At 52.5% G+C, this 23,938-nt stretch overlaps 1 protein-coding gene across 1 annotated transcript; it reads left to right on the forward strand.

Annotated features, from left to right (window-relative positions):
• Window positions 1-10,407: 10,407 nt before the first annotated feature.
• Window positions 10,408-10,803, forward strand: LOC138493090 (octapeptide-repeat protein T2-like). The gene has a single exon (XM_069620305.1). It carries the CDS (start codon window positions 10,408-10,410, stop codon window positions 10,801-10,803), a length of 396 nt encoding a protein of 131 aa, XP_069476406.1.
• The last annotated feature ends 13,135 nt before the right edge of the window (window positions 10,804-23,938 follow it).

A 23,938-nucleotide genomic window follows, 5' to 3' on the forward strand; every position in this document is an offset into this window, starting at 1 on the left:
AACTGCAGGCCTCAGTTTAATTCTAAGAATAGGTTCCAGAGTGGCTTGCACCAAAGAGCTAGTTCCAAACTCTTCATCTTCATTGGCTCCACCCACAGAGCTTCTTGTAGTTCCAGCACCGGTTCGGTCCATAACCATGGAAATAGGGATCGTGGACGCGACCCTCTTTCTTTTATTTATTGTGAATTTGTCTGGCACCCATTTCCAACAGACCCACTTTGTGGCACCTCAAGGAAAATGGGGCGGGGCAGCAGAATGTTCTCGGTCCTTGGCCAATCAGATCTGGTAAGTGCAAGGGGGCAGGTGATCGGTAGGAAGCAATGGGGCTGTATTCGAGAGTTCCAAGAACCAGGAAGACCCAGGGAAGGCAGACACATTTCTTCATCAGTCATGAGATTTCAGGAAACCTGCACGTGCCGGTAGAGGTGACGAGGTTGATGGAAAGGCAAAGACCAGCCAAACCTTGGCAGAGAAGTCGGCTGAATCCAGAGAAGAGGGCTTCAGCGGCACTGCCGATAGCTGGAGTTGGTAGTGAAACCTTGTGCAAGGTGGTGGGGGTGAAGACCCAATTCAAATGCGTGCGTGAGGTAGCCGAACCGTAGGGTGGGGTCATGAGGAAGGCACCAACGCTACATCTAAAGTGTTGAAACGATACCCAGTCATTTTATGAAAATAAATCAGAGTGGTACGTTTTACTGAAACCCAAAATACCGTAAAAATATTGATAATTGTAATCAAATATATATATATGGTAGTGGGATAATGGGTTAAAATGGTTGCGGATGGGGTTGGTGTGGGGTAAAAAGGATAGAAAAATGGTGGGCTTGGGGGGATCCCCCCAAATGAAAAAATTCAAAAAACAATTCAGTATTTTGACTTTGGTGAAATTTACCACTCTGAATTTACCTTTGGTAAAAGCACACATAACCTTGGAAACCTGTTTGAAATCCGGATCTTTGCGAGTTCCCTAAACCTCCGATTGTTTTCCACACTTGTAACGGAAATGGGGAGCGGTAATTTGACAAGGTGGCACAAGCGTATGCCAGGGTTCTACCATTCTTCCAGCTCCCCTTTTATTTCTGAAGAATCAGGGTGTATTGTTACAGCACCAAGGATCTATGGTCCGGTACTAAATGTTCCACATGGGGTAGGTGGCTTGTTGCAGAATGAGGCCGACTCTGTGCTGTGAGATCTTGTATCATTCCACCTTTTAAGCTCCTAAATGATGATTGCACGACTGGTGTGCATCGGTCTTCATTTGGGAGTTTAGTCAGCTCTTGCAAATTTAGGGCCGCTAGGTTGCCATCACTGTCCATTTTTGGAAAAACCCAAGATGGGCCACACTAAAGTCCCCACTTTTCCTCCCACTTTATGAAAGTTGAAATTGAATCGGATCAATTTTTTCATGTGTGATGTTCTTGCATGTCAAGGTGCACTGTACAAGTGTGCTTGGTGCCGGGATAGGAAGATTACAACGTAGGAGATTTCGTTGAATTTTTCTAATCGAATTTGGCCGAAAATATATTTGAGGGGGGATGGGTAATCATGAAAATCAAGATCGGGAGCAGTCGGGGGTGGAAGGTCTTTGGGAGATCTCCTCCCGCATATATTTGTGGCCAAATGTAAAACAAAAAAACCAAAATAAATCAACAAATTCGAATTCAACACAACAATCTCGACCAAATCACTTGTCCCTCATTAGAAATTGACTACTGGCACTGCGCATGGCTTGGGTGGATAGTTGCTGGAGGACAGCATGTCCAGGGAAGGGGAGTCGCGGCTGAGGATCCCCCTTGAGCAAAAGAGAGAGTAACATTGGATAATGAGGACTGCACCAAGAACAGAGAGCCCGAGGTACCCAAGCGAGTCCACCCTTGATATATTTTCAATAAAACCTCACATTTCATCAAGCACTCAAGTGATGCTTGAGGCTTTTGGAGTGTCGAGTCGGCGCGGCTGCGCGGCCAAGATGAGCAAGGCAGGTGGAGTGAATTAGCATTGAGCAGACAATATTCATAAGCGCTGGGAACACCGCCACGGCATTATGAGGCGCCCACAGCGGGGCGCGCGGAGGAGAAAGGCAGCAACGAGACAGACATTAATTTGTGGTCCTTCAAGCTTGCGCTGCTGGATGGCGTCCAAGCTGATCTGAGCGGTGGAGATAAAGGCGGAGAGATAACGGATGAAGCCGCCATCGACAGAGGAAAATGGCATAGAGCGGAATCAATAGGCATCCTCCAGACCTGTCCCTCTCCCGAGGGCGTCTGGTTATTCGAAAATTATAACCAAAGGGAATTCGTTTGGAGTGAAATGAATGAAAAGACAAGGAACCTTGCTGTGCTTATTTTATTGTATGATATTAAAGGCTAAATGTTTGAGGTCAAGGCTGTACACCCAACACTGAAATAGCATTGCCGCTCAGAAGGACCTCAACACTTATGAGAACACTGCTGTGTTGCGCGCTCCGCTACAGGCAACAAAGTGGAAGAGGGTTTACAATCTCCGGGGGAAACCCCCAGGTACAGTATTATCATGTCTCTCCTCTGTCTGGGAGTCTGTAAATCAGAACATTCGACCTTCGATAGTTGGAATTAGTTGAAATTGTAGATCATCAATTGAGGGCTCTAATGATCGATATCATAGAAAGCCATACAGCTTGATGAGTGGGGGCATCACAGCTGGCAGAGGGCATCTGGCTTTCCTACCCAGATGACACTCACATTGTCATGTACCTACTGTGGTGAGTTGGAGGAACTCCGCACACTCCTCTATCGCGGGAGTGAGACACGCAGTATGAGTTTTACCCAGATGTGGTGTCAAAGGGTAATTAGAGAGGGTGCTCAGTTTATTCCCTGAGCCTGTATCTCTAAACTCTGCTAAAATGGGGTACATTTCCCAGCAGCCCACGTATAGTGGAGAGGAGACGGGCCTGCAAATACATGGGGCAAAGGATTGTAATCTGGCCCTAAGGCTCCCAGAGAAACATGGTAGCTTGGCCGAAAGCCACATCTTGTTCAGTACCCCACCTGGGAACTCCAACTTCAGAATACACTGCAGGGGAATGTGCCGGTATAAAGAGGCAAGCAGTGGGGCGCTCGTCGACCAGGTATGGTAACACCCAAACTACGGAAGCACTGCACCCACCAAAAGAGAATGCCAAACGTTGTGGAGCTGCTTTTATAGATCGAGGGAATTCCAAGATGGAGTTTCACGCCACAGACACTATAGAAACCTCTCAATTGCAGGTGAGGGAAGAATAAATCAGTACAACCATTGGGCAATACCAAGAACAAATCAGTAGGGAGATAGTGGGAGAAAGTGAGATTACCACTGAGCCTGGACAATCCCAGAGAGGGAGACTAAGGAACCTTGGAAGGAGCCAATCAGAGTCACTTGAACCAAGGGCTCATGGCTGTAAGAGGAGCCAGAAAAGTTCCTCAGGGTCTTGGACCCGGAGGAAGCAGGCGTAGTTGCTTTTTCTCCCTTGATTCAAGGAGAGGACACTCGAGTGAGGACTCCTAGAAGGAGGGCTGCCTGGAGGAAGACTGTCCAAGCTGGTGAGGTGGATAGCTGCTGAGCCCTGGAAGCCCTGTCAACTCCTTGGGGGAAATGAAAATCCAAAGCCATGGCTTTCCACCAGTGACCTCTGGCAAGATATGATAGAAAGTCTGGGCCTTGGCAGGAGGGGCCGAGGTCTAGGAGAGAGGCCTACTGTGAAGACTGAACCAGAGGCCAATGAGAAAGGCCTAATGTGAGCTCTGTAACCTGATGCCTAGGAGAGAGGCCAGTTCTGAATGCTGTAATATGAGACTTAGCAAGGCCTACTGAGAATCCTGTAAGCTGAGGTCTAGGACAGGGGCCTGTAGTGAATGCTGGGACCTAGGTAAGAGGCATGCTATGAATCGTGAAGTCAAGATCCAGGAGGGACCTGTGGTGTATCCTGAAGCACAAGGTCCATCAGGGACCTGTGGTGTATCCTGAAGCCAACGTCCATGAGGGACCTGTTGTGGATCCTGAAGCCAAGGTCCGGAGGGACTTGTCATGGTTCCTGAAGCCAAGGTCCAGGAGGAACATGCATTGGATCCTGAAGCCAAGGTCCATGAGGGACCTGTCATGGGTCCTGAAGCCAAGGTCCAGAGGGACCTGTCATGGATCCTGAAGACAAGGCCAGGAGGGACCTGTCATGGATCCTGAAGCCAAGGTCCAGGAGAAACATGCATTGGATCCTGAAGCCAAGGTCCATGAGGGACCTGCAATGGGTCCTGAAGCCAAGGTCCAGAGGGACCTGTCATGGATCCTGAAGACAAGGCCAGGAGGGACCTGTCATGGATCCTGAAGCCGAGGTCCAGGAGGGACCTGTCGTGGGTCCTGAAGCCAAGGTCCAGGAGGGACCTGTCATGGATCCTGAAGCCAAGGTCCAGGATGGACCTGTCATGCATCCTGAAGGCAAGGTCCAGGAGGGACCTGTCATGGGTCCTAAAGCCAAGGTCCGGAGGGACCTGTCATAGTTCCTGAAGCCAAGGTCCAGGAGGAACATGCCATGGATCCTGAAGCCAAGGCCAGGAGGGGCCTGTCATGGATCCTGAAGCCAAGGTCCAGGAGGGACCTGTCGTGGGTCCTGAAGCCAAGGTCCAGGAGGGACCTGTCATGGATCCTGAAGCCAAGGTCCGGGGGGACCTGTCATGGATCCTAAAGCCAAGGTTCAGGAGGGACCTGTCATGGATCCTGAAGCCAAGGTCCAGGAGGGACCTGCTGTGCTTCCTGAAGCCAATGTTTCAGACGGACCTGCCATAAATCGTTAAGTCAAGGTCTGGGAGGGAGCTGCCATGGATCCTGAAGCCAAGGTCCGGGAGGGACCTGCTTTGCTTCCTGAAGCCAATGTTTCAGAGGGACCTGCCATGAATCGTTAATTCAAGATCTGGGAGGGAGCTGCCGTGGATCCTGAAGTCAAGGTCTGTGAAGGACCTGTCATGGTTTGTGAAGTCAAGGTCCAAGAAGGACCTGTCGTGGATCTTGAAGTGAAGGTCTTGAAGGGTTCTGTCTTGAATCCTGACATCAAGGTACAGGAGGGACCTATCATGGATCCTGAAATCAAGGTCCAGGAGGGACCTGCTGTGCTTCCTGAAGCCAAGCTCTGGGGGGACCTGCCATTAATCGTGACGTCAAGGTCTGGGAGGGACCTGTCATGGTTCATGAAGCCCAGATCCTGAAGGGACCTGATGTGGATCCCAAAGCTAAGGTCCGGGAGGGACCTGCTCTAGATTCTGAAGCTGAGGTCCAGGACCTGCTGTGAATTCTGGAATCCCAGATCCTGCAGGGGTCTGTGGTAAATCTTGAAAGACATAAGGAACATGTGTGTGTGTTCTTGCATTAGGACAGGGAGGCACTTCGAATAGTACATTTATCAATGGTTGCTTTGGCCAATTTCTTGGAACTTCAGTACTATTAGCTCGGAGGGTAAAGACGCATCAAGTTTAGGATTAAGACTGGTTCTGTTGGGTGCATCATTTGGATATTTCCTTGTGGACTCGGGCACTCCTGGAGGTAGACGGACTTGTTATAATAGGTTTTGGATCTTATGTATTATCACGAGGGGGCACTGGGAACACTAAGGTCACTATCGAGCTCAACCCATCCCGACACATTTCTATTTAGAAGCCCATCTAGAGTTGTAGAGCCTCAGCTAATGGAGGTTGGGCGTTTTCTCTAGCCAGAATGCTAATCATGATACTATTGCAATGAAGGGTTCTAGAGCCAGAGCTCTAGGTGTGCCAGGTATCATTGCCTTAAGCCCCGCACAGAACCTGGTAACTTTTGCCCACCCACCTCCTCCTTTGGATGCAATCAAGCTGGCTTCATCTGGACGGGAACCAAACCAAAAACCCAAAAGCTTACTGCGGGAAATCTTTCCAACCTGTCCTCTGAGATTAAAAGACTTCATTTTTGAGGACACTCGTTCTCTGTTTCACTCAAATTGACTTCATTGTTTGTGGTTGAGTCTCTCACGCTTCTCGATGCTTACATATCTTCTAGACTAGAGCGTACAAACAAGCCCTACCTAGACTCCATTTGGTCTCCATTTCAGAGCTGCGGAAATGAAAGGATTCAGCTGTCCACCTCCGCCTGCGGATCCATAAATGTGACCGTGTGTCCTGTGGAAACCCTCCACTGCATTCCAGTCACCAAGAGTGTGAAGTCACTGAGGGCAAGGACTAGTGGATCTTTCTCCTGAGTTCAAGCTGCACATCTTTGGAACTCTCTCACTCTTCATCAGGGACAGTCAGAAACCCTAAGTCCTCCCACTGGGGCCTTCAACAATCAGCGCTTTCTTTTATATTCTTCATCTGCTTCCGGCAAATTCCCTCCAGTACCAACACACCAGGTAAGGGTGTGTTTGTTGTACCTTATTAGTGTCCAAAAATAACTATTAGACATCTACAGTATAATAAAAGGCCAGATGTATGTTTGTCTGATGCAGTCTTCGACTGCTGTCACCGCTAGAGGGAGCAGTTGCCTTAAGATATATATTGACCCCACTGTGTCAGTGAAAGCCTGCACTCTGGCCCGTGCACACAGGCTTTCACACTAGTGCTCATGTAAGAGGCCACAGCTTCAGCTAGATCCGGACACCGGAGGTGGGCAGCTTTCAAGGCAACAAATCTTGTGTTCACGATGGAACGGTGGACGGGCTCGCACATCCCATCACTTGCGCCAAAAACAGCATCAGGCCATTCCCAAAAGGCATCTCAATGGGCATGTTTTAGATGCCCCTCATTCAGATGCCCCTTTCCCCCATTTGGCATTTCCATGCTTCCTTGGGGGGGGGGGTGGGAATGGTAGTGTGACAGCCACGGTTTAACCCGCGGCTGTCACACGTGAAGAAGAAATCATGGCCGGGTCATGTTTTGAACCTCCCCTGCACCACCTGCAAGAACGGGCGCACGGCGATGAGCCTCATTTCTATGCATTTAGAAGCGCATCATGTTTGTTAATTCAGGTTGTGCTTTCAGAAGTGCAGAAGCCCCTGCGAATTGGCCTTCTACTTTTTGTGGCGCAATTCAGTAGATGGCAAAAAACATTTGAGAATCTATCCATAACGTAGGTAACACAATGGGGTCATCTGGTCCTGCAGGCAACACAATGGGACAGATTCTACAAACTTTCTGTGGAGCACCTCCTCACTTGCACCAAAACAATTGTGTTTAAAATGCACAAAACGAGGGACTTCAGTTGTACCTGTTTAGGACAGGCGCAGGGGGCCCTGCAAATTATGGCAAGGTCATTTCTGACCCTTCCATGATTTGTTTTGTAGTGTGCGAGAGCAGCCGCTTAAACGGCGACTGTCGCACTAGCATTTTCAAGCCCTACATGGGGATAGCAATCCTTTTTTTCTCTGTCATTTCACTGAGATGGGCCCTTTAACGGCCCGTTTTAGTGAAACCCGCTCAAAGCAACTAGTTGGTTGCTGGGAGCCTGTCATCCATTAGTGTCGGGAGCACTCCTTTGACAGTTAAGTGTCCTTTGCGAATAAGGTGACATGATCATTTGTGAAAAGAGTGCAAATTAAATGAATGCATTCACTGCGCTTATTTTATTTGCGCTAGTTTTGGAGACTCTGGCCCAATGAGGCAATCTAGGTATTCAGAAAACACAACGGCCCAGTTCTTAAATAAAAGTGGGCAAATCTGAGATGCCCCACAAATGTGTCATTAATAGATGTACCAGTTTCTAAAAGGAGTGCAGAAAAAGCACAAAAGATGCTCCAAGTGGGCGGAAAGGATGCACATGCATTATATTAAGCATGCAAGAAGGGGGGGGGGGGGTCCACTCCACCTAAAATAAACACAAATGCCGCAAAATCCCTGATTTACAGACCCAGAGCACAGCATGTGCTCCAGAAAATCTGGATTTGATGCAATCCAAACGAGCAGCAAGGGGACACATGAAAGAGGGCAACTGATTCGTCCAGGCAAAACAGAGACTAAGGACAAGCCAATCACCACAGACCTCACAGGATAACAGGCCACAATCGAGGAACACGCTCATGCGGCTATGACGTCACATGAGGAGAAGGAGGCACCCAATCACCACAGACCTCAGAATAAAAGGCCACAATCGAGGAACACGCTCATGCTGTTGTGACGTTACATGAGGAGAAGGAGGCACCCAATCACCACAGACCTCACAGGATAAAAGGCTGCGATACCGAGGAACCTGCTCATGCTGATGTGACGTCAAATAAGAAGGAGTCAGAGGAGGGAAATGATATGCAGGCGGAGGAGGGAAGGAGGCAGGGGAGGGCAAGGATATACAGGCAGTGGAGAGAAGGGGGCAGAGGAGGGGAAGTATATACAGGCGGAGGAGGGAAAGGAGGCAGAGGAGGGAAGGATATACAGGTGGAGGAGGGAAAGGAGGCAGAGGAGGGGAAGGATATACAGACGGAGGAGGGAAAGGAGGCAGAGGAGGGGAAGCATATATAGGCGGAGGAAGGAAAGGAGGCAGAGGAGGAGAAGGATATACAGGTGGAGGAGGGAAAGGAGGCAGAGGAGGGGAAGGATATACAGACGGAGGAGGGAAAGGAGGCAGAGGAGGGGAAGCATATATAGGCGGAGGAGGGAAAGGAGGCAGAGGAGGGGAAGGATATACAGACGGAGGAGGGAACGTAGGCAGAGGAGGGAAAGTATATACAGGCAGAGGAGGGACAGGAGGCAGAGGAGGGGAAGGATAAACAGGCAGAGGAGGGAAAGGATACAGAGGAGGGGAAGGATATACAGGCAGAGGAGGGAAAGGGGTCAGAGGAGGGGAATCATATACAGGCAGAGGAGGGAAAGGAGGCAGAGGAAGAGAAGGATATACAGGCAGAGGAGGGGAAGGATATACAGGCGGAGGAGGGAAAGGAGGCAGAGGAGGGAAAGGATATAGAGGCGGAGGAGGGAAAGGAGGCAGAGGAGGGGAAGGATATAGAGGCAGAGGGGGGAAAGGAGGCAGAGGAGGAGAAGGATATACAGGCAGAGGAGGAAAAGGAGGAAAAGGAGGGAAAGGATATACAGGCGGAGGAGGGAGAGGAGGCGGAGGAAGGAAAGGATATACAGGTGGAGGAGGGAAAGGAGGCAGAGGAGGGGAAGGATATACAGGCAGAGGAGGGAAAGCAGGAAGAGCAGGGGAAGGATATACAAGCGCAGTAGGGAAAGGAGGGAGAGGAGGGGAAGGATATACAGGCGGAGGAGGGAAAGGAGGCAGAGGAGGGAAAGGATATACAGGCAGAGGAGGGAAAGGAGGCAGAGGAGGGGAAGCATATACAGGCGGAGGAGGGAAAGGAGGCAGAGGAGAGGAGGGATATACAGGCAGAGGAAGGAAAGGAGGCAGATTAGGGGAAGGATATATAGGCAGAGGAGGGGAAGTATATACAGACGGAGGAGGGAAAGGAGGCAGAGGAGGGGAAGCATATACAGGCGGAGGATGGAAAGGGGGCAGAGGAGAAGAAGGATATACAGGCAGCAGAGGGAAAGGAGGCAGAGGAGGGGAAGGATATACAGGCGGAGGAGGGAAAGGAGGCAAAGTAGAGAAATGATATACAGGCGGAGAAAGGAAAGGATATAGAGGCAGAGGAGGGAAAGGAGGCAGAGGAGGGGAAGGATATACAGGCAGAGGAGGGAAAGGGGCAGAGGTGGGGAAGGATATACAGGCGGAGGAGGGAAATGAGACAGAGGAGGTGAAGGATATACAGGCAGAGGAGGGAAAGGGGCAGAGGTGGGGAAGGATATACAGGTGGAGGAGGGAAAGGAGACAGAGGAGGTGAAGGATATACAGGCAGAGGAGGGAAAGGGACAGAGGTGGGGAAGGATATACAGGCGGAGGAGGGAAATGAGGCAGAGGAGGGGAAGGATATACAGGCGGAGGTGGGAAAGGAGGCAGAGGAGGGGAAGGATATACAGACGGAGGAGGGACAGGAGGCAGAGGAGGGAAGGATATACAGGCAGAGGAGGGAAAGGAGACAGAGGAGGGGAAGGATATACAGGTGGAGGAGGGAAAGGAGGCAGAGGAGGAGAAGGATATACAGGCGGAGGAGGGAATGGAGGCAGAGGAGGGAAAGGATATACAGGCGGAGGAGGGAAAGTAGAAAGAGCATGGGAAGGATTTACAGGCACAGGAGGGAAAGGAGGCAGAGGAGGGGATGGATATACAGGCAGTGGAGGGAAAGGTGGCAGAGGAGGGGAAGTATATACAGGCGGAGGAGGGAAAGGAGGCAGAGGAGTGGAAGGATATTTAGGCAGAGGAGGTAAGGAGGCAGAGTAGGGGAAGCATATACAGGCGGAGGATGGAAAGGAGGCAGAGGAGGGAAAGGATATACAGGCGGAGGAGGGAAAGGAGACAGAGCAGGGGAAGCATATACAGGCGGAGGAGGAAATGGAGGCAGAGGAGGGGAAGGATTTACAGGCAGAGGAGGGAAAGGAGGCAGAGGAGGGAAAGGATATACAGGTGGAGGAGGGAAAAGAGGCAGAGGAGGGAAAGGAGGCAGAGGAGAGAAAGGATATACAGGCGGAGGAAGGAAAGGATATACAGGCGGAGGAGGGAAAGGAGGCAGAGGAGGGGAAGGATATGCAGGCGGAGGAGGGAAAGGAGGCAGAGGAGGGGAAGCATATACAGGCGGAGGAGGGAAAGGAGGCAGAGGAGGGGAAGGATATACAGGCGGAGGAGGGAAAGGGGCAGAGGTGGGGAAGGATATACTGGCGGAGGAGGGAAAGGAGACAGAGGTGGCGAAGGATATACAGGCAGAGGAGGGAAAGGAGACAGAGGAGGTGAAGGTTATACAGGCAGAGGAGGGAAAGGGGCAGAGGTGGGGAAGGATATACAGGCGGAGGTGGGAAAGGAGGCAGAGGAGGGGAAGGATATACAGACGGAGGAGGGACAGGAGGCAGAGGAGGGAAGGATATACAGGCAGAGGAGGGAAAGGAGACAGAGGAGGGGAAGGATATACAGGCGGAGGAGGGAAAGGAGACAGAGGAGGGGAAGGATATACAGGCAGAGGAAGGAAAGGAGGCAGAGGAGGAGAAGGATATACTGGCAGAGGAGGGAAAGGAGGCAGAGGAGGGAAAGGATATACAGGTGAAGGAGGGAAAGGAGGCAGAGGAGGAGAAGGATATACAGGCGGAGGAGGGAACGGAGGCAGAGGAGGGAAAGGATATACAGGCGGAGGAGGGAAAGTAGAAAGAGCATGGGAAGGATTTACAGGCACAGGAGGGAAAGGAGGCAGAGGAGGGGATGGATATACAGGCAGTGGAGGGAAAGGTGGCAGAGGAGGGGAAGTATATACAGGCGGAGGAGGGAAAGTAGAAAGAGCATGGGAAGGATTTACAGGCACAGGAGGGAAAGGAGGCAGAGGAGGGGATGGATATACAGGCAGTGGAGGGAAAGGTGGCAGAGGAGGGGAAGTATATACAGGCGGAGGAGGCAAAGGAGGCAGAGGAGGGGAAGGATATATAGGCAGAGGAGGTAAAGGAGGCAGAGTAGGGGAAGCATATACAGGCGGAGGATGGAAAGGGGGCAGAGGAGAGGAAGGATTTACAGGCAGAGGAGGGAAAGGAGGCAGAGGAGGGAAATGATATACAGGCGGAGGAGGGAAAGGAGACAGAGCAGGGGAAGCATATACAGGCGGAGGAGGAAATGGAGGCAGAGGAGGGGAAGGATATACAGGTGGAGGAGGGAAAGGAGGCAGAGGAGGGAAAGGAGGCAGAGGAGAGAAAGGATATACAGGCGGAGGAAGGAAAGGATATACAGGCGGAGGAGGGAAAGGAGGCAGAGGAGGGGAAGGATATGCAGGCGGAGGAGGGAAAGGAGGCAGAGGAGGGGAAGCATATACAGGCGGAGGAGGGAAAGGAGGCAGTGGAGGTGAAGGATATACAGGCGGAGGAGGGAAAGGGGCAGAGGTGGGGAAGGATATACTGGTGGAGGAGGGAAAGGAGACAGAGGTGGGGAAGGATATACAGGCAGAGGAGGGAAAGGAGACAGAGGAGGTGAACGTTATACAGGCAGAGGAGGGAAAGGGGCAGAGGTGGGGAAGGATATACAGGCGGAGGAGGGAAATGAGGCAGAGGAGGGGAAGGATATACAGGCGGAGGAGGGAAAGGAGACAGAGGAGGTGAAGGATATACAGGCGGAGGAGGGAAAGGGGCAGAGGTGGGGAAGGATATACTGGTGGAGGAGGGAAAGGAGACAGAGGTGGGGAAGGATATACAGGCAGAGGAGGGAAAGGAGACAGAGGAGGTGAAGGTTATACAGGCAGAGGAGGGAAAGGGGCAGAGGTGGGGAAGGATATACAGGCGGAGGAGGGAAATGAGGCAGAGGAGGGGAAGGATATACAGGCGGAGGAGGGAAAGGAGACAGAGGAGGTGAAGGATATACAGGCGGAGGAGGGAAAGGGGCAGGGGTGGGGAAGGATATACTGGCGGAGGAGGGAAAGGACACAGAGGTGGGGAAGGATATACAGGCGGAGGAGGGAAAGGAGACAGAGGAGGTGAAGGATATACAGGCATAGGAGGGAAAGGGGCAGAGGTGGGGAAGGACATACAGGCGGAGGAGGGAAATGAGGCAGAGGAGGGGAAGGATATACAGGCGGAGGTGGGAATGGAGGCAGAGGAGGGGAAGCATATACATACGGAGGTGGGAAAGGGGCAGAGGTGGTGAAGGATATACAGGCGGAGGAGGGTAAGGAGGCAAAGAAGGGAAAGGATATACAGGCGGATGAGGGAAAGGAGGCAGAGGAGGGGAAGGATATATAGGCGGAGGAGGGAAAGGAGGCAAAGGAGCGAAGGATATACAGGCAGAGGAGGGAAAGGGGGCAGAGGAGGGGAAGGATATACAGGCAGAGGAGGGAAATGAGGCAGAGGAGGGGAAGGATATACAGGTGGAGGAGAGAAAGGAGGCAGAGGAGAGAAGGGATATACAGGCGGAGGAGGGAAAGGGGGCAGAGGAGGGGAAGGATTCACCGGCGGAGGGACAGCGGCAGAGGTAGGGAAGGATATACAGGTGGAGGAGGGAAATGAGGTAGAGGAGGGGAAGGATATATAGGCGGAGGAGGGAAAGGAGGCCGAGGAAGGGAAGGATATACAGGCAGAGGAGGGAAAGGAGGCAGAGGAGGAGAAGGCTATACAGGCGGAGGAGGAAAGGAGGCAGAGGAGGGAAAGGATATACAGGCAGAGGATGGAAAGGGGGCAGAGGAGAGGAAGGATATACAGGTGGAGGAGGGAAATGAGGCAGAGGAGGGGAAGGATATACAGGCAGAGGAGGGAAAGGAGGTAGAGGAGGGGAAGGATATACAGGGAGAGGAGGGAAAGGAGGCAGAGGAGGGGAAGGATATACAGGCAGAGGAGGGAAAGGAGGTAGAGGAGGGGAAGGATATACAGGGAGAGGAGCGAAAGGAGGCAGAGGAGGAGAAGGATATACAGGCAGAGGAGGGATTGAGGCAGAGGTGGGGAAGGATATACAGGCGGAGGAGGGAAATGAGGCAGAGGAGGGCAAGGATATACAGGCAGTGGAGGGAAGGGGGCAGAGGAGGGGAAGTATATACAGGCAGAGGAGGGAATGAGGCAGAGGTGGGGAAGGATATACAGGCAGGGAGGGAAATGAGGCAGAGGAGGCGAAGGATATACAGACGGAGGTGGGAAAGGGGCAGAGGTGATGAAGGATATACAGGCGGAGGAGGGAAAGGGGGCAGAGGAGGGAAAGGATATACAGGCGGAGGAGGGAAAGGAGGCAGAGGAGGGGAAGGATATACAGGCGGAGGAGGGAAAGGAGGCAGAGGAGGGGAGGGATATACAGGCGGAGGAGGGAAAGGAGGCAGAGGAGGGGAAGGATATACAGGCAGAGGAGGGAAAGGGGGCAGAGGAGGGGAAGGATATACAGGCAGAGGAGGGAAAGGAGGCAGAGGAGGGGAAGGATATACAGGCAGAGGAGGGAAAGGAGGCAGAGGAGGAGAAGGATATACCGATGGAGGAGGGAAAGGAGGCAGAGGAGGGGAAGGATATACAGGTGGAGGAGGGAAAGGAGGCAGAGGAGGAGAAGGATATACAGATGGAGGAGGGAAAGGAGGCAGAGAAGGGGAAGGATATACAGGTGGAGGATCAATCTTTTCCAAATGGCAGATGAGGAGGCCAATCTCGAGGTTCCGTTCCCCACCCCATATAATCCTTGAGATGACTCGACAGTGGGAGGAGGCTGTCACCTCATCAGCAATGCGACGGCATGCCTTGCCACTATTTGTTACAATTGTCAGCTCCTTGCATTTCTTTCAATGGGCTCCTTAGAGAGAACCAGTGGCACAGCCTCTGGCATCTCCCAGTCCTCACATTCCAGGGGATTGCATGAGGCCCTCAATTTGATCCTCTCAACTGTGAGGCAACAAATGTCAATGCCACTTGATGCATGCCCACGGCTGCCATAGTGGACACATGCTCTGGCATGGCACGGTTTCCTGTGGTGTGTGGAGCCTGTGATTGCAGTCACGTGGGTCTCACATCCCCTGTTGCCACCGAAGGAACACATCTACAGGAACCGTAGACTTGGGCACTCAGTCAATGTGACATGGGCACTCAGTCAATGTGACACGGGCACTCAGTCAATGTGCAGATGCTTTGTGACACAGGTAGCATCATCTTGAGAGTGAAAGGGAACTACGCTGGTACTGGGCGGGTGGAAGATCTGGGGAGACCCGGCTGCTATGTAGAGTCCCCTTTCTCCAGGGGGAATAGTGGTTACCCACTGAAAAGGCCCCTGCTCACTCCTTACAGTCAACCTGTGTCCTGCGGTCCTACTTATCATCACTCTCGGATGTGATCTGCACATTGACATCTTTCCATAATTGTGGCTACACCTGTCCCTCGTGTGGCGTCTGCATTATTATGTGATGCCGCTGATGGCCAAAGGGATGTGGCGTCTCCAGTATGTGATGCTGTGGTGGCCAAAGGGATGTGGCGTCAGCATGATGGCCAAAGGGAAGTAGCGACTGCATTATGTGATGCTGCTGATGTACAAAGGAATGTGGCCTCTGCATTATGTGAGATGTGGCGTCTGAATTATGTGATGCTTTTCATGGCCAAAGGGATGTGGCGTCTGCATTATGTGATGGTGCTGATGGACAAAGGGATGTGGCGTCTGCATTATGTGATGCTGCTGGTGGCCAAAGCGAAATGGCGCCTGCATGATGGGATGCCGCTGGTGGCCAAAGCGAAATGGCGCCTGCATGATGGGATGCCGCTGGTGGCCAAAGCGATGTGGCGCCTGCATGATGTGATGCCGCTGATGGCCAAAGGGATGTGGCGCCTGCAAGATGTGATGCCGCTGATGTCCAACGGAATGCAGCGTCTGCATTATGTGATGCTGCTCATGGACAAAGGGATGTGGTGTCAAAGGGATGTGGTGCCTGCATGATGTGATGCCGATGATGGCCAAAGGGATGTGATGTCTGGATTATGTGATGCTGCTGATGGCCAAAGGGATGTGGCGTCTACATGATGAAATTCCGCTGATGGCCAAAGGGATTTGGCGTCTGCATGATGTGATGCTGCTGATGGCCAAAGGGATTTGGCGTGTGCATGATGTGATGCTGCTGATGGCCAAAGGGATGTGGTGTCTGCATTGTGTGACGCTGCTGGTGGCCAAAGGGATGTGGCGTCTGCATTGTGTGATGCCGCTGGTGGCCGAAGGGATGTGGCGTCTGCATTGTGTGATGCTGCTGATGGCCAAAAGGATGTGGCCTCTCCATTATGTGATGCTGCTGATGGCCAAAGGGATGTGGCGTCTGCATTGTGTGATGCTGCTGGTGGCCAAAGGGATGTGGCATCTGCATTATGTGATGCTGCTGATGGCCAAAGGAATGTGGTGTCTGCATTATGTGATGATGTAGATGGCTAAAGCGATGTGGCGTCTGCATTATGTGAGATGTGGCATCTGCATTATGTCATGCTGCTGATGGCCAAAGGGATGTGGCGTCTGCATTATGTGATGCTTCTGATGGCCAAAGGGATGTGACGTCTGCATTCTGTGATGCTGCTGATGGCCAAAGAATTGTGGCATCTGCATTATGTCATGCTGCTGATGGCCAAAGGGATGTGGCGTCTGCATTATGTGATGCTTCTGATGGCCAAAGGGATGTGACGTCTGCATTATGTCATGCTGCTGATGGCCAAAGGGATGTGGCGTCGTCATTATGTGATGCTTCTGATGGCCAAAGGGATGTGACGTCTGCATTATGTGATGCTTCTGATGGCCAAAGGGATGTGGTGTCTGCATTATGTGATGATGTTGATGGCTAAAGCGATGTGGTGTCTGCATGTTGTGAGATGTGGCATCTGCATTATGTCATGCTGCTGATGGCCAAAGGGATGTGGCGTCTGCATTATGTGATGCTTCTGATGGCCAAAGGGATGTGGTGTCTGCATTATGTGATGATGTTGATGGCTAAAGCGATGTGGTGTCTGCATTATGTGAGATGTGGCGTCTGCATTATGTGATGCTTCTAATGGCCAAAGGGATGTGACGTCTGCATTATGTGATGCTGCTGGTGGCCAAAGGGATATGGCATCTGCATTATGTGATGCTGGGATGGCCAAAGGGATGTGGCGTCTGCATTGTGTGATGATGCTGATGTACAAAGGAATGTGGCATCTGCATTATGTGAGATGTGGTGTCTGCATTATGTGATGCTGCTGATGGCCAAAGGGATGTGGTGTCTGCATTAGGTGATGCTGCTGATGGCTAAAGGGATGTGGCGTCTGCATTATGTGAGGTGTGGCGTCTGCATTATGTCATGCTGCTGATGGCGAAAGGCATGTGGCGTCTGCATGATGCCAAAGGGGAGTGGCATCTGCATTATGTGATGCTGTTGGTGGCCAAAGGGATGTGGCATCTGCATTATGTGAGATGTGGTGTCTGTACTATGTGATGCTGCTGATGCCAAAGGGATGTGGTGTCTGCATTATGTGATGCTGCTGATGGCCAAAGGGATGTGGCAACTGCAATATGTGAGATGTGGTGTCTGTACTATGTGATGCTGCTGATGGCCAAAGGGATGTGGCGTCTGCATTATGTCATGCTGCTGATGGCCAAAGGGATGTGGCGTCAGCATGATGCCAAAGGGGAGTGGCATCTGCATTATGTGATGCTGTTGGTGGCCAAAGGGATGTGACATCTGCATTGTGTGAGGCTGCTGGTGGCCAAAGGGATGTGGCGTCTGCATTGTGTGATGCTGCTGATGGCCAAAGGTATGTGGCGTCTACATTATGTGAGATGTGGCGTCTGCATTATGTCATGCTGCTGATGGCCAAAGGGATGTGGCGTCTGCATTATGTCATGCTGCTGATGGCCAAAGGGATGTGGCGTCAGCATGATGCCAAAGGGGAGTGGCATCTGCATTATGTGATGCTGTTGGTGGCCAAAGGGATGTGGCATCTGCATTATGTTAGATGTGGCGTCTGCATTATGTGATGCTGCTTATGGCCAAAGGGATGTGGCAACTGCAATATGTGAGATGTGGTGTCTGTACTATGTGATGCTGCTGATGCCAAAGGGATGTGGTGTCTGCATTATGTGATACTGCTGATGGCCAAAGGGATGTGGCAACTGCAATATGTGAGATGTGGTGTCTGTACTATGTGATGCTGCTGATGGCCAAAGGGATGTGACATCTGCATTGTGTGAGGCTGCTGGTGGCCAAAGGGATGTGGCGTCTGCATTGTGTGATGCTGCTGATGGCCAAAGGGATGTGGCGTCTGCATTATGTCATGTTGCTGATGGCCAAAGGGATGTGGCGTCAACATGATGGACGAAGGGAAGTGGCGTCTGCAATATATGATGCTGCTGGTGGCCAAAGGGATGTGGCGTCTGCATTATGTCATGTTGCTGATGGCCAAAGGGATGTGGCGTCAACATGATGGACGAAGGGAAGTGGCGTCTGCAATATATGATGCTGCTGGTGGCCAAAGGGATGTGGTGTCTGCATTATGTGATGATGTTGATGGCTAAAGCGATGTGGCGTCTGCATTATGTGAGATGTGGCATCTGCATTATGTCATGCTGCTGATGGCCAAAGGGATGTGGCGTCTGCATTATGTGATGCTGCTGATGGCCAAAGGGATGTGGTGTCTGCATTATGTGCTGCTGCTGATGGCAGAAGGGATGTGGTGTCTGCATTATGTGCTGCTGCTAATGGCAGAAGGGATGTGGCGTCTGCATCATGTGATGCTGCTGATGGCCAAAGGGATGTGGCGTCTGCATAATGTGATGCTGTGGTGGCCAGAGGGATGCAGCGTCTGCATAATGTGATGCTGTGGTGGCCAGAGGGATGCAGCATCTGCATAATGTGATGCTGTGGTGGCCAGAGGGATACAGCATCTGCATTATGTGATGCTGTGGTGGCCAGAGGGATGCAGCATCTGCATTATGTGATGCTGTGGTTGTCAGCTGTTTCACACTAGCTTCCATGAATGCTGATCCAGCCCCCATGTATGATGACCAGATGGGCAGGCTACAGGTCCAGCCCGTAGCTGGTGGGCACTCACCCACAGAATGTTTGTACATTAGGAGGCCATAATGGGCATGGGGCTGAAGCCCCGCGCCAGCACACAGATGCACCAGGCCAGAAAGCGAGGAAAGCCCCTGTGGCCAGCTGACCCATTTTCAAGCTACCATGTGCAAGGCTGCAAGAAAGTGAAATGACGACTCAGCTCACATGACAAAGAAAGAATGATGTATTACTCTTCACAGCAGATATGATGATGAGTTCAAATGGCACGACATCATTGTGAACACCATGAATGATAAACAAACATTGAGAGTCATCGTTTTTGCTGCACGTGGCGCTGGCTATGTCACAGGGTTGTGGCCCCCCTTTGTTGCCTCTTGTTCACCCGCGGGCTGCCCTCCTGGTGTCATGCGCTGTGAGGCATGCAGGGTTTGGATGGGGCAAATGGAAGATAGGCTGGAGGCCATGCTGGGACCTGAGCCGCGGGCCATGGTGGCAACATAGCCATCAAGAGCTCTGCTTCCCTGCTCGTGGCAGCCAAGGCCTCTGCACGCTGCCTCGCCTGCGGCCTCACTTGCCTTCAGGCATCGAACTGCATAGCAGCGTATGTTACCCCCAGCGCCTCACTTATCACCTCATCTCTGAGTTCCCAGGCTTCCTGTGCTGTTAAATAGTGGCAGCATGCACGCTCTCTTATCAATTCGCCTAGCCTTGCTTGCTTTACATCTTTTTGTGTTATTTAATGTGCATTTTAATTCCTTATAAATATATTGCCTATATGTACATTTTTATGATTCTATGTAAAAGATTTGTAAAGGTTTTCAAATAAACCAATACAATACAAAAAAAAATCCACCTAGGCCTTCTCTCAGTGTCCACCTAGGCCTTCTCTCAGTGTCCACCTCAGCCTTCTCTCAGTGTCCACCTCAGCCTTCTCCCAGTGTCCACCTCAGCCTTCTCCCAGTGTCCACCTCAGCCTTCTCCCAGCGTACACCTAGGCCTTCTCCCAGTGTCCACCTAGGCCTTCTCACAGTGTACACCTAGGCCTTCTCCCAGTGTCCACCGAGGCCTTCTCCCAGTGTCCACCTAAGCCGTCTCCCAGTGTACACCTAGGCCTTCTCCCAGTGTCCACCGAGGCCTTCTCCCAGTGTCCACCTAAGCCTTCTCCCAGTGTCCACTTAAGCCTTCTCCCAGTATCCACCTAAGCTTTCTCCCACTGTCCACTTAGGCCTTTACCCAGTGTCCACATAATCCTTCTCTCAGTGTCCGCCTAGACCTTCTCCCAGTGTCCACCTAAGCCTTCTCTCACTGTCCACTTAGGCCTTCTCTCAGTGTCCACCTAGGCCTTCTCTCAGTGTCCACTGAGGTCTTCTCTCAGTGTCCACCTAGACCTTTTCACAGTGTCCACCTAAGCCTTCTCCCAGTGTCCACTTAAGTCTTCTCCCAGTGTCCACCTCAGGCTTCTCCCACCTCAGCCTTCTCCCAGTGTCCGCCTAGGCCTTCTCACAGTGTCCACTTAGGCCCTCTCCCAGTGTCCACTGAGGCCTTATCCCAGTGGCCACCTAAGCCTTCTCCCAGAGTCCACCTAGGCCTTCTCCCAGTGTCCACATAAGCCTTCTCTCAGTGTCCACCTAAGCCTTCTCACAGTGTACACCTAGGGCTTCTCCCAGTGTCCACCAAGGCCTTCTCTCAGTGTCCACCTAAGCGGTCTCCCAGCGTACACCTAGGCCTTCTCCCAGTGTCCACCTAGGCCTTCTCACAGTGTACACCTAGGCCTTCTCCCAGTGTCCACCGAGGCCTTCTCCCAGTGTCCACCTAAGCCTTCTCCCAGTGTGCACTTAAGCCTTCCCCCAGTATCCACCTCAGCCTTCTCCCACCTCAGCCTTCTCCCAGTGTCCACCTAAGCCGTCTCCCAGTGTACACCTAGGCCTTCTCACAGTGTCCACTGAGGCCTTCTCCCAGTGGCCACCTAAGCCTTCTCCCAGTGTCCACATACGCCTTCTCTCAGAGTCCACCTAGGCCTTCTCCCAGTGTCCACATACGCCTTCTCTCAGTGTCCACCTAAGCCTTCTCTCAGTGTCTACCTAGGCCTTCTCTCAGTGTCCGCCTAGGCCTTCTCTCAGTGTCCACCTAGGCCTTCTCTCAGTGTCCGCCTAGGCCTTCTCTCAGTGTCCACCTCGGCCTTCTCTCAGTGTCCGCCTAGGCCTTCTCTCAGTGCCCACCTAGGCCTTCTCTCAGTGTCCACCTAAGCCTTCTCTCAGTCTCCACCTAAGCCTTCTCCCACTGTCCACTTAGGCCTTTACCCAGTGTCCACATAATCCTTCTCTCAGTGTCCGCCTAGACCTTCTCCCAGTGTCCACCTAAGCCTTCTCCCACTGTCCACTTAGGCCTTCTCTCAGTGTCCACCTAGGCCTTCTCTCAGTGTCCACTGAGGTCTTCTCTCAGTGTCCACGTAGACCTTCTTGCAGTGTCCACCTAAGCCTTCTCCCAGTGTCCACTTAAGTCTTCTCCCAGTGTCCACCTCAGCCTTCTCCCACATAAGCCTTCTCTCAGTGTCCACCTAAGCCTTCTCACAGTGTACACCTAGGCCTTCTCCCAGTGTCCACTAAGGCCTTCTCCCAGTGTCCACCTAAGCCGTCTCCCAGTGTACACTTAGGCCTTCTCCCAGTGTCCACTGAGGCCTTCTCCCAGTGTCCACCTAAGCCTTCTCCCAGTGTCCACTTAAGCCTTCTCCCAGTATCCACCTCAGCCTTCTCCCACCTCAGCCTTCTCCCAGTGTCCACCTAAGCCGTCTCCCAGTGTACACCTAGGCCTTCTCACAGTGTCCACTGAGGCCATCTCCCAGTGGCCACCTAAGCCTTCTCCCAGTGTCCACCTAGGCCTTCTCCCAGTGTCCACATACGCCTTCTCTCAGTGTCCACCTAAGCCTTCTCTCAGTGTCTACCTAGGCCTTCTCTCAGTGTCCGCCTAGGCCTTCTCTCAGTGTCCGCCTAGGCCTTCTCTCAGTGTCCACCTAGGCCTTCTCTCAGTGTCCACCTAGGCCTTCTCTCAGTGTCCGCCTAGGCCTTCTCTCAGTGTCCACCTAGGCCTTCTCTCAGTGTCCACCTTAGCCTTCTCCCAGTGTCCACCTCAGCCTTCTCTCAGTCTCCACCTGAGCCTTCTCCCACTGTCCACTTAGGCCTTTACCCAGTGTCCACATAATCCTTCTCTCAGTGTCCGCCTAGACCTTCTCCCAGTGTCCACCTAAGCCTTCTCCCACTGTCCACTTAGGCCTTCTCTCAGTGTCCACTGAGGTCTTCTCTCAGTGTCCACCTAGACCTTCTCGCAGGGTCCACCTAAGCATTCTCCCAGTGTCCACTTAAGTCTTCTCCCAGTGTCCACCTCAGCCTTCTCCCACCTCAGCCTTCTCCCAGTGTCCACCTAGGCCTTCTCACAGTGTCCACTTAGGCCTTCTCCCAGTGTCCACTGAGGCCTTCTCCCAGTGGCCACCTAAGCCTTCTCCCAGTGTCCACCTAGGCCTTCTCCCAGTGTCCACATAAGCCTTCTCTCAGTGTCTACCTAAGCCTTCTCTCAGTGTCTACATAGGCCTTCTCCCAGTGTCCATCTAGGCCTGCTCTCAGTGTCCACCTAGGCCTTCTCTCAGTGTCCGCCTAGGCCTTCTCCCAGTGTTCGCCTAAGCCTTCTCTCAGTGTCAGCCTAAGCCTTCTCCAATGTCCACCTCAGCCTTCTCCCCGTGTCCACCTAGGCCTTCTCCCGGTGTCCACCTAAGCCTTCTCCCAGTGTTCATCTAGGCCTTCTCCCAGTGACCACCTAAGCCTTCTCCCAGTGTCCACCTATGCCTTCTCCCAGTATCCACCTAAGCCTTCTCCCAGTGTCCACCTAAGCCTTCTCCCAGTGTCCACCTCAGCCTTCACCCAGTGTCCAACTAAGTCTACTCTCAGTCTCCACCTAAGCCTTCTTTCAGTGTCCACCTAGGCCTTCTTCCAGTGTCCACCTAGGCCTTATCTGTGTCCACCTAAGCCTTCTCCCAGTGTCCACCTCAGCCTTCTCCCAGTGTCCACCTAAGCCTTCTCCCACTGTCCACCTAGGCCTTCTCCCAGTGTCCACCTAAGCCTTTGCCCAGTGTCCAACTAAGCCTTCTCTCAGTCTCCACTTAAGCCTTCTTTCAGGGTCCACCTAGGCCTTCTCCCAGTGTCCACCTAAGCCTTCTCCCAGTGTCCACTTAAGTCTTCTCCCAGTGTCCACCTCAGCCTTCTCCCACCTCAGCCTTCTCCCAGTGTCCACTTAGGCCTTTACCCAGTGTCCACATAATCCTTCTCTCAGTGTCCGCCTAGACCTTCTCCCAGTGTCCACCTAAGCCTTCTCCCACTGTCCACTTAGGCCTTCTCTCAGTGTCCACTGAGGTCTTCTCTCAGTGTCCACCTAGACCTTCTCGCAGGGTCCACCTAAGCATTCTCCCAGTGTCCACTTAAGTCTTCTCCCAGTGTCCACCTCAGCCTTCTCCCACCTCAGCCTTCTCCCAGTGTCCACCTAGGCCTTCTCACAGTGTCCACTTAGGTCTTCTCCCAGTGTCCACTGAGGCCTTCTCCCAGTGGCCACCTAAGCCTTCTCCCAGTGTCCACCTAGGCCTTCTCCCAGTGTCCACATAAGCCTTCTCTCAGTGTCTACCTAAGCCTTCTCTCAGTGTCTACATAGGCCTTCTCCCAGTGTCCATCTAGGCCTGCTCTCAGTGTCCACCTAGGCCTTCTCTCAGTGTCCGCCTAGGCCTTCTCCCAGTGTTCGCCTAAGCCTTCTCTCAGTGTCAGCCTAAGCCTTCTCCAATGTCCACCTCAGCCTTCTCCCCGTGTCCACCTAGGCCTTCTCCCGGTGTCCACCTAAGCCTTCTCCCAGTGTTCATCTAGGCCTTCTCCCAGTGACCACCTAAGCCTTCTCCCAGTGTCCACCTATGCCTTCTCCCAGTATCCACCTAAGCCTTCTCCCAGTGTCCACCTAAGCCTTCTCCCAGTGTCCACCTCAGCCTTCACCCAGTGTCCAACTAAGTCTACTCTCAGTCTCCACCTAAGCCTTCTTTCAGTGTCCACCTAGGCCTTCTTCCAGTGTCCACCTAGGCCTTATCTGTGTCCACCTAAGCCTTCTCCCAGTGTCCACCTCAGCCTTCTCCCAGTGTCCACCTAAGCCTTCTCCCACTGTCCACCTAGGCCTTCTCCCAGTGTCCACCTAAGCCTTTGCCCAGTGTCCAACTAAGCCTTCTCTCAGTCTCCACTTAAGCCTTCTTTCAGGGTCCACCTAGGCCTTCTCCCAGTGTCCACCTAAGCCTTCTCCCAGTGTCCACTTAAGTCTTCTCCCAGTGTCCACCTCAGCCTTCTCCCACCTCAGCCTTCTCCCAGTGTCCACCTAGGCCTTCTCACAGTGTCCACTTAG

This window comes from Ambystoma mexicanum, chromosome 10 (assembly GCF_040938575.1).
Source record: "Ambystoma mexicanum isolate Mex_15411 chromosome 10, UKY_AmexF1_1, whole genome shotgun sequence".
In the NCBI taxonomy this organism is placed as follows: domain Eukaryota; kingdom Metazoa; phylum Chordata; class Amphibia; order Caudata; family Ambystomatidae; genus Ambystoma; species Ambystoma mexicanum.